This window comes from Balaenoptera ricei, chromosome 7 (genome assembly GCF_028023285.1).
Source record: "Balaenoptera ricei isolate mBalRic1 chromosome 7, mBalRic1.hap2, whole genome shotgun sequence".
Lineage (NCBI taxonomy): Eukaryota > Metazoa > Chordata > Mammalia > Artiodactyla > Balaenopteridae > Balaenoptera > Balaenoptera ricei.
Window position 1 is genome coordinate 120,014,751 of NC_082645.1, and position 12,455 is coordinate 120,027,205.

At 54.6% G+C, this 12,455-nt stretch overlaps 1 protein-coding gene across 8 annotated transcripts in view; it reads right to left on the reverse strand.

Annotated features, from left to right (window-relative positions):
* Nucleotides 1-1,956: 1,956 nt before the first annotated feature.
* HDAC4 (histone deacetylase 4) overlaps nucleotides 1,957-12,455 on the reverse strand; it is a 291,082-nt gene continuing 280,583 nt past the window's right edge. For all 8 annotated transcript variants that reach the window (XM_059929089.1, XM_059929090.1, XM_059929091.1 and 5 more), the window contains 3 exons: nucleotides 5,292-5,376; nucleotides 4,134-4,275; nucleotides 1,957-3,729 (listed from right to left, as the gene is read on the reverse strand). In XM_059929089.1, the coding sequence (XP_059785072.1) occupies nucleotides 3,690-3,729; nucleotides 4,134-4,275; nucleotides 5,292-5,376 (267 nt within the window). In that variant the 3' untranslated portion in view covers nucleotides 1,957-3,689. The remainder of the gene's footprint in view (nucleotides 3,730-4,133; nucleotides 4,276-5,291; nucleotides 5,377-12,455) is intronic.

Consider the following 12,455-nt stretch of genomic DNA (forward strand, 5'->3'; position numbering starts at 1 on the left):
TTTCCACATAAATACAATAAACTCTATTATTGGTATGTCACAAGTGCTAGATAAACTTTTTTCTTAATATGACAAATGTTTAAGTAGTCCTTTTTATTTTTCTTACAATAAAAAGTACAATTTCTTAAGAATAAGTTCAATAAGATGCAAACGTTCCCCCCTCCCTCACTCTCTTTCAAGGTTTTGTTTCGTTTTACAGAAAAATTCCTATCTTTTGTGTCTGCAAATGTCATGGGAGGGGAACAAAAAGGCATTTCTCTTCTTCCCCAAGCTGCCGCGTTTGGCGTGCAAAATCCGTATACAATATAAAGACATGCCGCTCGTAACAGCCCATGCAACCTCGGTGTAGGAAACTTAAAAAAATATATTCATATGTATTTATATATATATATTTATATATGTATCAATGCCCATAAAACACGTGGGCCCAAAAGTCTACAAAAAGAAGAATGGAATGAACGCATGGCTGTGACCAGGAGAGAAGGAATGTTCTGATCGAAAATTAAAAACAAGGAATTCCATTGCTAGTGCTGCAAAAATCAGACCAGTACAAAACGGTCCTTCCTCTGGAAACAAACTTTGAAAAGAAGTAAAGAAAAACCCAAACACTTTGACAAAGTGGCCCTTCAGAACCGGAGGGGCGGCCAGTCCCAGGGGCTCGGGCGCAGCCCGGGGACGGCCGCCTGCTGGTGGGGCTTGGGCGCCGCCTGGCGCAGCGGGAAGGCCCAAAGGCAGGGTGACACCACGCGTCCCGGGGCATCACGGGGTTTCCCGCAAAGGGATATAAAGTGCTCACTTGCTGACCCCCGGCCAGTGCCCCCAGGGCCTCTGCAAAGGAACAAAAAGGCCAGAGGTCCAGGGACCACAGAGGGAAGGTGTGAGGGGCCCTCCCTGAGGCGGTGGGCCTGCGGGCACTCCAGGTGGGCCCTCCGCCATCTGCCCTGGACGGCTGGCCGTCGAGAAGGGCTGTGTCTTTAAAGAAAAGAAAAGGCTACACGGTACTGCTTTAAGCACGCCTGTGAAGCTGGAGTGAGCTGACAAAACGACAACGCTCCCCCTACCGGGCCTTCTGCAGAGGTGGTCTCTGTTGAATGAGATTAGAAGTAAATCCCCCCAAAGATAACTTGGCCACCAGGGTCCGTGTTACCCGTCACCTGCAGAGAATGCCAGATGATGCGTTCCTCCCAGGAGCCACGGCTGGCGGGAAGCGGGCAGGCAGCGGGGGTCCCCGCAGTAAAGGGGCCGAGAAGGCCAGAAAAGCCGGCCGCCTGGGCCCTGCCACCGCTGTGGCCGCTGGGTGGATCCAGCTGCCCGCACATGCTCTCAACCACTCTCCCACGTCTGACCGACAGCAGCCCGGTGACCAAGCCAGCCCACGAATCTGGATTCTCTTGGTCCAAGTCTGGCTGCGTCAGAGTCTCCTTCAGAAGCTACCCTGTAAACGGCACCAAACTTGAGACTTGGCTGGGGGCTCCCGGCTGTGGGCAAGCTGTTCTGCACTCCCTCAAGTCAGAACCTGACGGACACTTTGGAATGACACTTGGTGGCTTCAGGTGCTGGAAAATAAGTTACCAGTAAAAAGTGACTTTCAGTTACGGTCAAAGAGAAAAAGAGCAAAGGCTGGCTGTCCCGGTCAGGAGTCCGCCGTCCCTGCGGGCCCGGGCTCCCTGCAGCCACAGGCTCCAAGACCCAGGCCTCCCGGCCGGGGCCCTACCATGTGGCTGCAGCAGAACCACCCAGAATGGGTGCCGGGGCACCCCCAGCCCCACACGTTGCTGACATGCTTACAAGGTCTTTGGAAAAGTGAAGTGAAAATTCTATCCTGACCACGTGGTCAGAGAAGTTTAAACACGAGCTTCGTGAATGCTGACGGCCCATGGTGTCTGGCAAGCCCCACCCCCCCACCAACTCAGCGCTGCGATGATCCCCCCCCCCCCCCGAGCCCACAATGCGCAGACGGCAAGAAAGTCCCCGCGCTCTATGTCCAGCCGAGGGACGGGACCAGGGGAGCAGACCTCAGACCCTGCTGCACACTTGGTGCTCACTCTGAAAATAAACTCTGTGCTCACTGTACAAAAATAAACAGAAGGAAAATAATAAAAAAAGAAAACACCTTCCAAAGTTAAAAAAAATGTACAAGCAAAAATTCAGAAAGGAAGAAGTTTAGATGTTAATTACCATTCAGAAAACCGCTAAATGGTGAGAAAAAATGTAAAATTCACAAAACAATGCTTATTCAGGATCTTTTTGTGAAAAATTCATACAAAATCAACAGCAAATTTATATTCTTTGCTATAAAAACTCATTAGGTACACATGTGCATGGAGGCTTGGAGTGGGAAGGGCCTGGCAGAAAATAATTAAAATGAAAGTACAATCTTGCAGGGTAGTTGCCCCGTGGCGAATGTGTGATTGAAAGCTCTCCAATCTGGAGTTCAGAAATACATGAGCTTCAAACTAGATCCCTTTCCATAAGCACCTTGATAGCTAATTCACAAGTCGTTCATTCGCCAGGGACCTTTACAATTTGCATTTATTATATATATATACTTTTTCTATAAATGCATTATAAATATTTTATCAAGATTTCATAAGAATCAAGTTTCTTAGCTTGGAATACATTGGAATATATATTATACATATATATATATTTATTTATACCTAAAATTTAAGCAATACTTCATGCTACTTGCTTTTAATAAAAAGCATTCCGATCGTAACACTGAAAGTGTGCCTAGGACATGCTTCACAACCAAATGGAGATACTCAATTGTTATATGATGTACGAGAAAAGAACACTTTGGATTCATTTAAAATTCGTTGGACTTCAAAATCCCCAACAGTATTTGCCACTGTTTTGGAACTACCTCCATTTTTCAACAGCAATAAAGTGAAACAGGGTGGCAGGACCTCAGCCCTCCGGAGCTGCTGGCCATGGCCGGGCTGCTCGCGGAGGGCCCGGCCAGCACACACCGGCCTCTGGTCCCACCGGCCACAGGGAACTGTCCCACCGACTCCTGCTGTTTATTTTTTCTTAAGGCATTGTTCCTCAGACTTCAGAAAACCCAGCCACAAAAATCCATCAGAGCAATAAAAAGAAAGGCACAAACGCGCATCTTCCACCGGCTTTGAGAAACCAAAGCCGGCTCCCGCGGGCTCACATTTCTGTTTCGTCCAGTTTTTCTCCTTAAACGCTCGCCCACTCTGTGTCCCACCCCACTGTGCACCGCGGTGTTCGGAGGCTGGCCAGAGCCATGGCGACTTTCTCTTAAAAAGAAATAAGCTACAGGATGAGTTGAGTGGTTTATACGGAGACTGTGGAGTTGTGGGGAATCACCAAACCGTAAGCACCAGTTTTAATCAAGTTTGCTTTGTGTCGTGAGATCTTTGATGTTCATTTTCGTTTTCTCGTGTCGGCGAGATCAGCAGCTCTGCCCCGAGCCACCACAGGCTTCCTTCCTCTGCGGCTTCCCTGGGGAGCCCAGAGCGCCTGCTTCCGCGTGTCCCTGTGTCCGCGCGTCCCGGCGTCTGTCCGGGTCCTGGCAGGCAGAGGGCCGCCCGCTGCCGCCGGCCCCGCCGCACCTGCGGGCTCGGAGAAGGCCTGGCAGGACGCAGGGCGACAGCAACTTTTTCCTGGCGGAGCTTCAAGACGGAGACAAACAAACAAGAGAACCGCAGCTCCGGGAGCGGCTACAGGGGAGGCTCCTCTTCCATGGGCTCCTCGTCGGGTCTGTGGGGCGGCCCGGGGGAGGGGGAGGGGGAGGGGGAGGGGTCCACGGCAGCGGAGGAGAGAAGAGCAGACGGTGGGTGGGCGGAGGTCACGTCCCCGTCCCCGTCCGCCAGGGCTGCTGCCACCCCACTGCCCCGCCCCCAACTCCTAGCTACCCCTGCCAAGGTAAGCGTTCTGGGGCCAGATGCCCTTCAAGTGTTTCTGAGGGTCTTGCGCTCTGGCAAGAGGTGGCCACGCCGCCCGGTCCTGGACACCTGCCCGCCCTCCCTCCTTCCCTCCCGGCCCCGGTGAGCCTGGCAGGGCCCACGTGGAGACACCACGTGCACCTGATGGCGCCCAGGAGCAAAGGCCTGGGGGTCCGCCGACCACGTCAGCACTCACGGCCGGGCGGTGCCCACGCTCACCTCTTCTCGGGGGCCTTCACGCCCACGGACAGCGAGGCCATGGCAGTGACGGTCTCGGCCTCTTCGTTCTCGCACTTCTGGGCCTCCACCAGGGAGTAGCCGGCGGTGGAGGCGAGCCGCTGCAGGGAGCGCCAGTACTGGCCTGCGGGAGGGCGCGGTTACTCGGTTACGGGACCGGGACCCCGCGTGCACGGGGCCGGCCAGCAGCCTCCTGCGCCGAGGGGCTCAAGCAGAACCCGTCACTGGCGACTCTGAAGCAGCGCTCTCTCCAGAGACAGGAGCCAGGGAATCACCTGGTTACAAACTCACAGAGGCCGGGACTCTTCGGAAAAGCGTCTGCGTGGCCCGTAGACCCAAGCCCCCCAGAGGCAGGACGTCGGGGATGGGGGGCGGGCGCCCAGGAGGGCCCCTCCCTCGGGGTGCTGTGGCTGGCCGGGGGGCGCTTCCTGACTCCCACCTGGAGCCACCGAGATGACGGGGGCGTGTGCTGGGAGGGCCGGGGGGTCCAGGCAGCCTCTCCCCAGTCGGGGAGGCTGGGGGGAATGGCCCTGAGGCCGGGAGCGCGAGGCCGCAGCAGGGAAACCCTGGCTTCCACCCCCCCCACACGGACAGTCTGCTGACTGGGTCACCCCGAACACCCAGGACAAGCAGCTGTGTGACGAGGGCAGGGCAGGGGTCCCGGCTGTGTGCCGGCCTCCTGGGCCCCCGGGCTGGCTGGGAAGGGGGCTGCACCCGGTGCTGAGTTTCTGCGGCCCGAGGGTCTCTGAGCTAAAGGGTGGGATCCTCTGGTCCAGGGGTAGAGGCCAGACCCGAGGACACAGGCTCACACGCAGGTCCCACCCCTGCCAGCTGGGGACCCAGAGCAAGTGACCTCACAGACTCCTTGAGCCTCAGTTCTTTCACCCCATAAAGCGGAGCCGATGACATGACTGTAGCAGGTTGTGGGGAAATGAACGGGGGTAAAACGAGAGTCTCTGCCAGCTCGTTGCATTCTAGCTGAACGCAAGCAAGTCCCTGTCGTGTCGGCCTGGGGAAGCAGCTGGCAGTGAGAGAGACAGAAGCCCGGGGGTGGGAGACGGGGCCACAGGGTCCTCCCTCCTCCCTTGGGTCTCTCCCCCAGGAAGGTCTCCCAGCTGAGCACTGGACCAGGCCACTTACTGTGGATTTCAATGACCTTCTCCATCGACCGGACAGCGTTCGCATTGGGTCTCTGCTGTAAAACCTTTTCTGGGAGAGGATCAAGCTGGGAGAAAAAAAAGAAGAGTACATACTGAATTAATATCAATATCATGTCAGTATAATCCCCGTGTGTGTTAAGATGGGATGTCCAGAGTCAGCGTCTTTCTAAAGTGTACTTGCTAACTGAGTAAACAGCTTTAAAAAGCCAAATGTGGTTTTGGCATTTATTATAGAAATTTTTTACAAAATAGATTTATTTTCCTTAAGGTATTTTTCTTAGGAGGCTATCAGGTATATTTGTGGGTTCCTCTGTGAGCAGAACGGTGGGTGGTGTCCAGAAGTGCCTGGTACAGAAGGGCAGCAGCTTGCCCCCACTGTTGACACCACAGCATAACATCAGGGGAGATGATTATTATGTTTTGGAAATATCAGTTTCATATCCCCTATAAATAAGGGTTTTACTAATAGTGCTTGAATATCCACTAGTCCATACTGGCGTGATAACTGACTGAGTAAACAAATAAACAGCGAGAAGAGATGCATCTGCCTTAAGAGGGATTCCAAGTAACTTATGTGCACACCCTGTCTCAGCGCCCACGTCAGCTCCAGCAGAGGTGAGCCACGTGGACGGCACCACGTGGATGGGAAGGGCGCCCGACCACGGGGTCTTCCTCCTCCAGCCCCTCGCTCCAGCCCAGGCACGAGGGAGAGAATCAGACATTCTACAGAACACCTGGCCAGCCTGCCTCCAAACTGCTGGAGTCATGAAAAATAACAGAAGATTGAGAAACTGTCATGGCCCAGAGGGGACTAAGGAGAAGGACCCTGAAACAGAAAAAGGGGAAAATGAGTGAAAGCTCCCTCTGTCCTGGAGTTTACTTAACGGTAATGTGCCAGGGTTGGTTTCTCAGTTGTGACAAACGCCCCATGCTGAGTAAGACCGTAATAACAAAGGGAATTATTTGAGGGGTCTGCAGGGACACATGTGCAGCTCTGAAACTTTCCTGTAATTCTGAAAGTATCCCCAAGTGAAAATTTTTTTTAAAAAAAATGAAGATTTAGATCCTCCAAGACTTTAATTATTGAAATGATCAGCTTTAAACTATAAAGTAAGCGTGTTTAATATATTAAAAATAAAAATGAGATACTAACGAATGGTGAAAGGACCAGAGATCACTGAAACTGAAACGGAATATTTGAGAGAGAGCCAAATGGAACTTCTAGAAATGAAAACATAATTTCCTAGAAATTAGGAACACAGTGAGCTGAGCTGGAGAGAAAACTGGTAACCTGGAAGCAACAATTGAAGAAATGAGCCTGAACACAGCCCGGAGACAAGGGACAGAAGGAGGTCAAGGTCCCCACGAGACTGGGGGGTGGGTAACGGAAGGTGCGGACGGCCGAGGATTTTCCGTGACTAACAGAGGCATCATCTTCAGTTGCACGTAAAACACAGACAGTCGGACAGGACATGACACATGACAATGGAATCCAGCCTTACGCTATTTGCCAAAGGACACACCTGAAACATTGGAAGGAGGCTAAAAACCACACACCAGGCGCACCCAGCAAAGGGGAGGCCAGTGCACCACCTTACGTGTTTGGTCCAACAGACTTAAGGAAAAAAACCATAACCGGACATAAAGAAGGTCACTATGCAATGATACAAATTTCAACTCATCAAAAGGATACAATGATTTAAAATTTGTATATATTTAGTAAAATTGCTTTCAAATGTATGAAGTGAAAATGGACAGAACTAGCAGGAGAGATGGATAAATGTACCATCCTAGTAGGAGATTTTGACAGGTCTTTCTTAGATCAAGCAGACAAGCGGACAAAAATCAATAGAGAAAACCAAAACATGAACAGCACAGTCAGCAAGGTTGGTTTCGTGGGAATAAATGGAACACTCTGTAAAACAGACAGGGGACACATGTCACTTCAAACGGATGTGGACGCGTCTGCACAGACTGACCACGTACTAGCCCATGAAGCAAGTCTCCACAAAGGATACCTGCCACCCAGACCACCTTTTCTTAGCACAGTGCCATTTGTTAGACACTGAAAACAAAAAGAGAGCCACGAGCCCTATGGCTGGACATTATAAACACACCAATCGTGGGTCAAAGAAGAAATCATAATAGAAATTATGAAATGCATAGAAATAAAAAATAATGAAAATGCCACACATCACAGTGTGTGAGATGCAGCTAAACATGGTGCTGGGGGACATTTATAACCTTCAAGGTACATATTGGAAAACAAGACTGAGAACTAAGAACTGAATTTAAGAAATGAGCAGGAGAACAGAATAGCCCCAGAGAAAGAAGGTAAGAAAATACACAGAAAGGGGCAGAAATACATTTTGAAACAAAAAAAGATACTGTAGCTGAAAGTTGATTCTTTGAAATGACTAATTAAATCGACAAGCTCTGGCAGGGCTGATCAAGAATACTAAAGGGGGGGGGGGCACAAATAAACACACTAGGATGAGAAGTACCACAACTACGGAAATAGCAGAGATGAAAGACAGTAAGGGAACAATATTAACTTCTGCCAATAGTTCTGAAAACATGGCTGATATGGAAAACATTCCTGGTAAAATGTAACTTTCCAAAATTAATTCAAGAAGGGATAAAAAATGACTAAATCAGCCATTTAAAATTTTCACGCAAAGGAGACCCACAGCCCAGGAGAGCCGCCCAGTCCAGGAACAGATTATTCGGATCCTACACTCACTCTTCCAGAGAAGAGCAAAAGAGGGGGCTCCCAACGTCCACTGGTCCATCTGCCCATCCATCCACCCATCCATCCATCCCTCCATCCGATTCCTCCCCCCAAGAATAAACTGGAAAAAGATGGTCTAATAGAAAAATGGGCAAAAAACATAAAGAGAAAGGCTGAGTGGTCAAGAGACACGTGAAAAGGTGCTTGGCCTCCAGGGGATGAGGAAGTGATCCTCTACCACACCTGGGGCCGTGCCACCCTGCAGACTGGCAGGGATCAAACGTGAGATGCCGTGTCGCTGAGGTTCGTCACTCACTGCTGAGGGCCCGCAGGACAAAGACTCTGATGCCACCTCGTAAACGTGGGACCCACCCCTCCCTCCACCAGGATCTGCCTCAGAGATGCAGCTGCCCTCCTGTCCCAGGAGACTGCACGGGCGTGACTCTCGGCCGACCCGGTGAGTCCGGGGCCAGACAGCAGATTCGGGAATGGAGCCTCCCCGGGACCAACATGCTGTCCCCAGGCATCCCCGTGAAGACGGGCGTGTCCCCGAGTGCCCTGGTCACCCTAGGCTGAGGGTGATGAGGGGCAGAGCCCAGGCCCCTCGCGGGCACGAAGCTGGAGCAGAAAACACACCTTTTAGGTTTGGGGTCCTCACTGCAGCATAACTTGCTGTGTCCTGACTTATGGCCCAACTCTAATAGTCTGCTAGAATTTTAGTTTCATCACTTTTAAGGAAAAACCATTCTTTAGAAAGTAACTCATTCCAGGGCTTCCCTGGTGGCACAGTGGTTGAGAATCTGCCTGCCAATGCAGGGGACATGGGTTCGAGCCCTGCTCTGGGAGGATCCCACATGCCGCGGAGCGACTGGGCCCGTGAGTCACAACTACTGAGCCTGCGCGTCTGGAGCCTGTGCTCCGCAACAAGAGAGGCCGCGATAGTGAGACGCCCGCCCACCGCAATGAAGAGTGGCCCCCCGCTCGCCGCAACTAGAGAAAGCCCTCGCACAGAAACGAAGACCCAACACAGCCATAAATAAATAAATAAGTAAATAAAATTTAAGCTGTTTAAAAAAAATTAAAAAAAAAAAAGTAACTCATTCCAAAAATCACCTATCACTTCGAGGCAGAGGGGTGTGTCAGAGCGTGGCACCAGGAATTTTCTCACATTAAACCCAGCTCCCCGTCCTGGGGGGGATCCCCACGGCTAACCTCCCCAGCAGGACCCGCACGCGGCTGGCGGCTGGCCCTCCTCCCAGCACCCTCTGCCACGGTCACGTCCAGCGAGCACCTCGGAGCTCACGTCTGCCCCCTCCCATTTCTACGGCGGCCCCTCGTCTCCAGCTGGCCCCGGGGCTTCACACGCTCCCAGCCTTGACTTACAACAAAACATCTGGGAAGCGGGGAGAATCCACATCTCAAAATATCAAAATCCCCTACTGCTTGGGATTTTATTCTTTCATTTAATAGATATTACTGAGCAGCCCAGTAAGAACCAACAGGGAACAAAACAGACAAGCCTCCCCCCGGCCTCACAGAGCGTCATTCTAGTGGGAAACACAGAGCAGGGTCCCGGGTCTGCGGGGCGGGCGGGGGTGGGTGGCGATGCTCATGCAGGGCCCCGAGTGGAGACGGCGGGGAAGGGGTGGGGAGGGGAGGTCAGGCGCGCTGAGCGGGTGGGGGCCGCAGAGTGCCCATCTTCTCGGGAAGGGCTGAGCGGGGCAGGCGAGACGGGGAGCAGAGAAGTGGGCAGCTTGGCGGGGAGATCTGAAGGACAGAGAGGCGTCCAGCAGCCCCAGACGGAGAGCAAACAGGTGGCCGCAGCCCTGCTCGGCCAGAAGGAACTGGTGGGAAGTCTGGTCCAGGCCGCGTGAGCTCAGAGAGCCGGGCCGTGTGCCCTCGCATGCCCGCCTGTGTCTGGAAGGAGCCAAGCTGGGGAACCTTCGAGGGCCTCCCCTGGGAGAGAAGAGGGGGCCGGCTGTGGACAACGTCGTGTCCCGAGCAACAGGCAGGGAGCCCTCAGCCGCCCTGTGGCACGTGTACCTCATGTGTTGGACGTCAGAACCAAACTGGAAAGGAGGCTTATCCTAAGCTCAACCTTTAAGAAGCCGGCCTCGGGGGAAGTGGGCAAGAAACCGCTCATGAGGAGTGTCCGACCTCCAGGGCGAGAAAGCCCTGCACCCTTGGATCAGACACACTGCCCGGGGCTTCGCTGGTCGCAGTAGGTGTGGAGATGGTTTCCTACTCTGTAGTCTACAAGGGCCCACACCGCAAGCGACAAGAATCAAGAGGTTACAGCACCAAAGAAAACAGCCCTTAGGATATCCTGGAGGAACCTAGGTCAGAGTTTGTGTTTTTCAGAATACATGAAACTCCACTCTGTTGGGAATATCTGGGCCGGCCAGGAAACTGTGAGATGACGTAGGCCCAGGACCCCGTCCTCAGGTGCACACGCCCCATCCCCACCCTCAGAGCCCCTCGGGGCGGCCACACAGCCACCGTCCCGGCCCAGCGGTAGCCTTCCCACATCTCACAGCCCCGCTCCAGGTTCAGACCCCTGGCCACCCCAGCAGGCACCCCTGCCCTCCTTTCTTCTTAAGGAGACGGAAGATGTCTAATAGGGCCCCTTGTAGCTCTCCAGCTGACCCACACCCACTGCCCGCAGGCCGGCTCTGCTGACCTGCTCTCCTGTGTCTGCGGATCCTCCGGACAGAGGCACCTGCAAACTCTCTCCCACGTAAGAGTCAGAGCAGACAGGACCTGTGGGCCGTCCCTACCTGCTCGCCCGCATCTTCCCTTCTCTCTGTGGCCCTTTTCGCGGTCTCACCAGGGCTGTTTCCCAAGGTCCGTTTCCGGTCCTCCTCTTCCCCCGCAGTCCTCTGCCCTCAGCCTCAGTCCCAGCCCTCCTGCTGGCTCCCCTCGGGACTGGCCGGGGGCCCCCGCCTGGTCACTCCCTGTGGCTTCAGTGCCTGCCAGATCCCCGCCGGCCCCAGCTCTCCCGTGGGCACTCAGGACGCACAGTGCCGGCCGGGGCCCAGCGGTGACACCCTCCCCCAGAGGCGCCCTCCTCGGGGTTCCTGCAGGGCTGGGAGGTGGGGGGGGGGGTGCCCTCCCTGCAGGAGGAGCTGCCCGTCGGCCTGCTCAGGCTCCACGGCCTCTGCACTTTGAACTGCATCTGGTGACACCGCCAGACTCGGCGATTATCTGGGACCAGTCGGCATCGTGTTTTCATAGCCCTTCTAGTGAAAACGCAAAGGCTTATGGAACTGGTCAGGCTGGTTCTCAACACAGTATTTAAACAGCAAAAATAAACCATAAGGGGCTAAAGGTCGTGACTCCTTTCGATAAGAGGCGAAAGGACTGAGACTCAGCGGAAAGTGGAGGGCATGCGCCCAGGACGACGTCCCCAGGGCTCAGGAGGCAGGTTCAGGCCCCTCCCCCCAGCTCCTCTGTCCCTGCAGGGGGGCTGCTGTGAGGCGGGCACTCCTCCCGCTGGGGGGGGCCCTCTCGCCTGCAGAGGGCGCAGGGCAGCTTCTCAAGAGGTGAGCGCCTGTCCCGTGGGAGGGGAAGGGGAGCCGACAAGGGGCCACGCGGCCCACGCCCCGATGCAGCGCAGGCTCCGGCCTGGAAACGCGGCTGGCGCCTGCTCCGTCGTCACGCTCCGGGGAAGCCGCTGGGTACCACGGCCGGCTTAGTCCAGCCACCAAATGTTCACAGCACTTTCCAAGATGCGTCAGCCCTGCTCCCACAGCTGAGGGGGACACAGGCCCGGGTTCCCTCCCCCACGGCAGAGAGCATCCTCTGTGTCCGTGCACTGACCTCCGGCCAGCCCACTGCTGGCCCAGGGTCAGTCTCACTGGTATTTTTGTCACTGCTGAAATCCTCTTGAAAGAGGACAAGGCATTAAACAAACAAAAAAAACAACCACAAGAGGCAAGCACTGCGAACACGGGAGCTTCTTGACGCCCGAGCCCCATAGCGAGAGCCTGGCGGTCAGCGCTGGACAAGTGGGGACGCGGCCCCGGGAGCTGCCCTGCTGCTGGGCCGGGCGGTCAGCGCCTCACCCCCGCTCCCTGTGACCGTGACGGCCAGCCCCCTGCGGGCCCGGCTCCCTCGACTTTTAAGGACAGGGGTTCGGGCCCACCTTCTGAACATCGGGGAGCTCAGGTCTGGGGTACCAGGCAGAGAGGGGAGGCCACACACCTGGGTCCGTGCACCCCGCAGGCGGCCGCTGGGTGAGGTGTGCGCCCGTGAGCTGGAGCCAATGAGGGAGGAGAAGCCTGGCGGGCTGGAGGCGGACCACGCCTCACCTATACACCTGCTGCAGCTTCCCTCCACACCCTCACAGAGCATAACCACGTGACAAAGGAGCGACATTCCTGCGTGAAGGCCTCTTCCCCCAGGCTGCAGGTC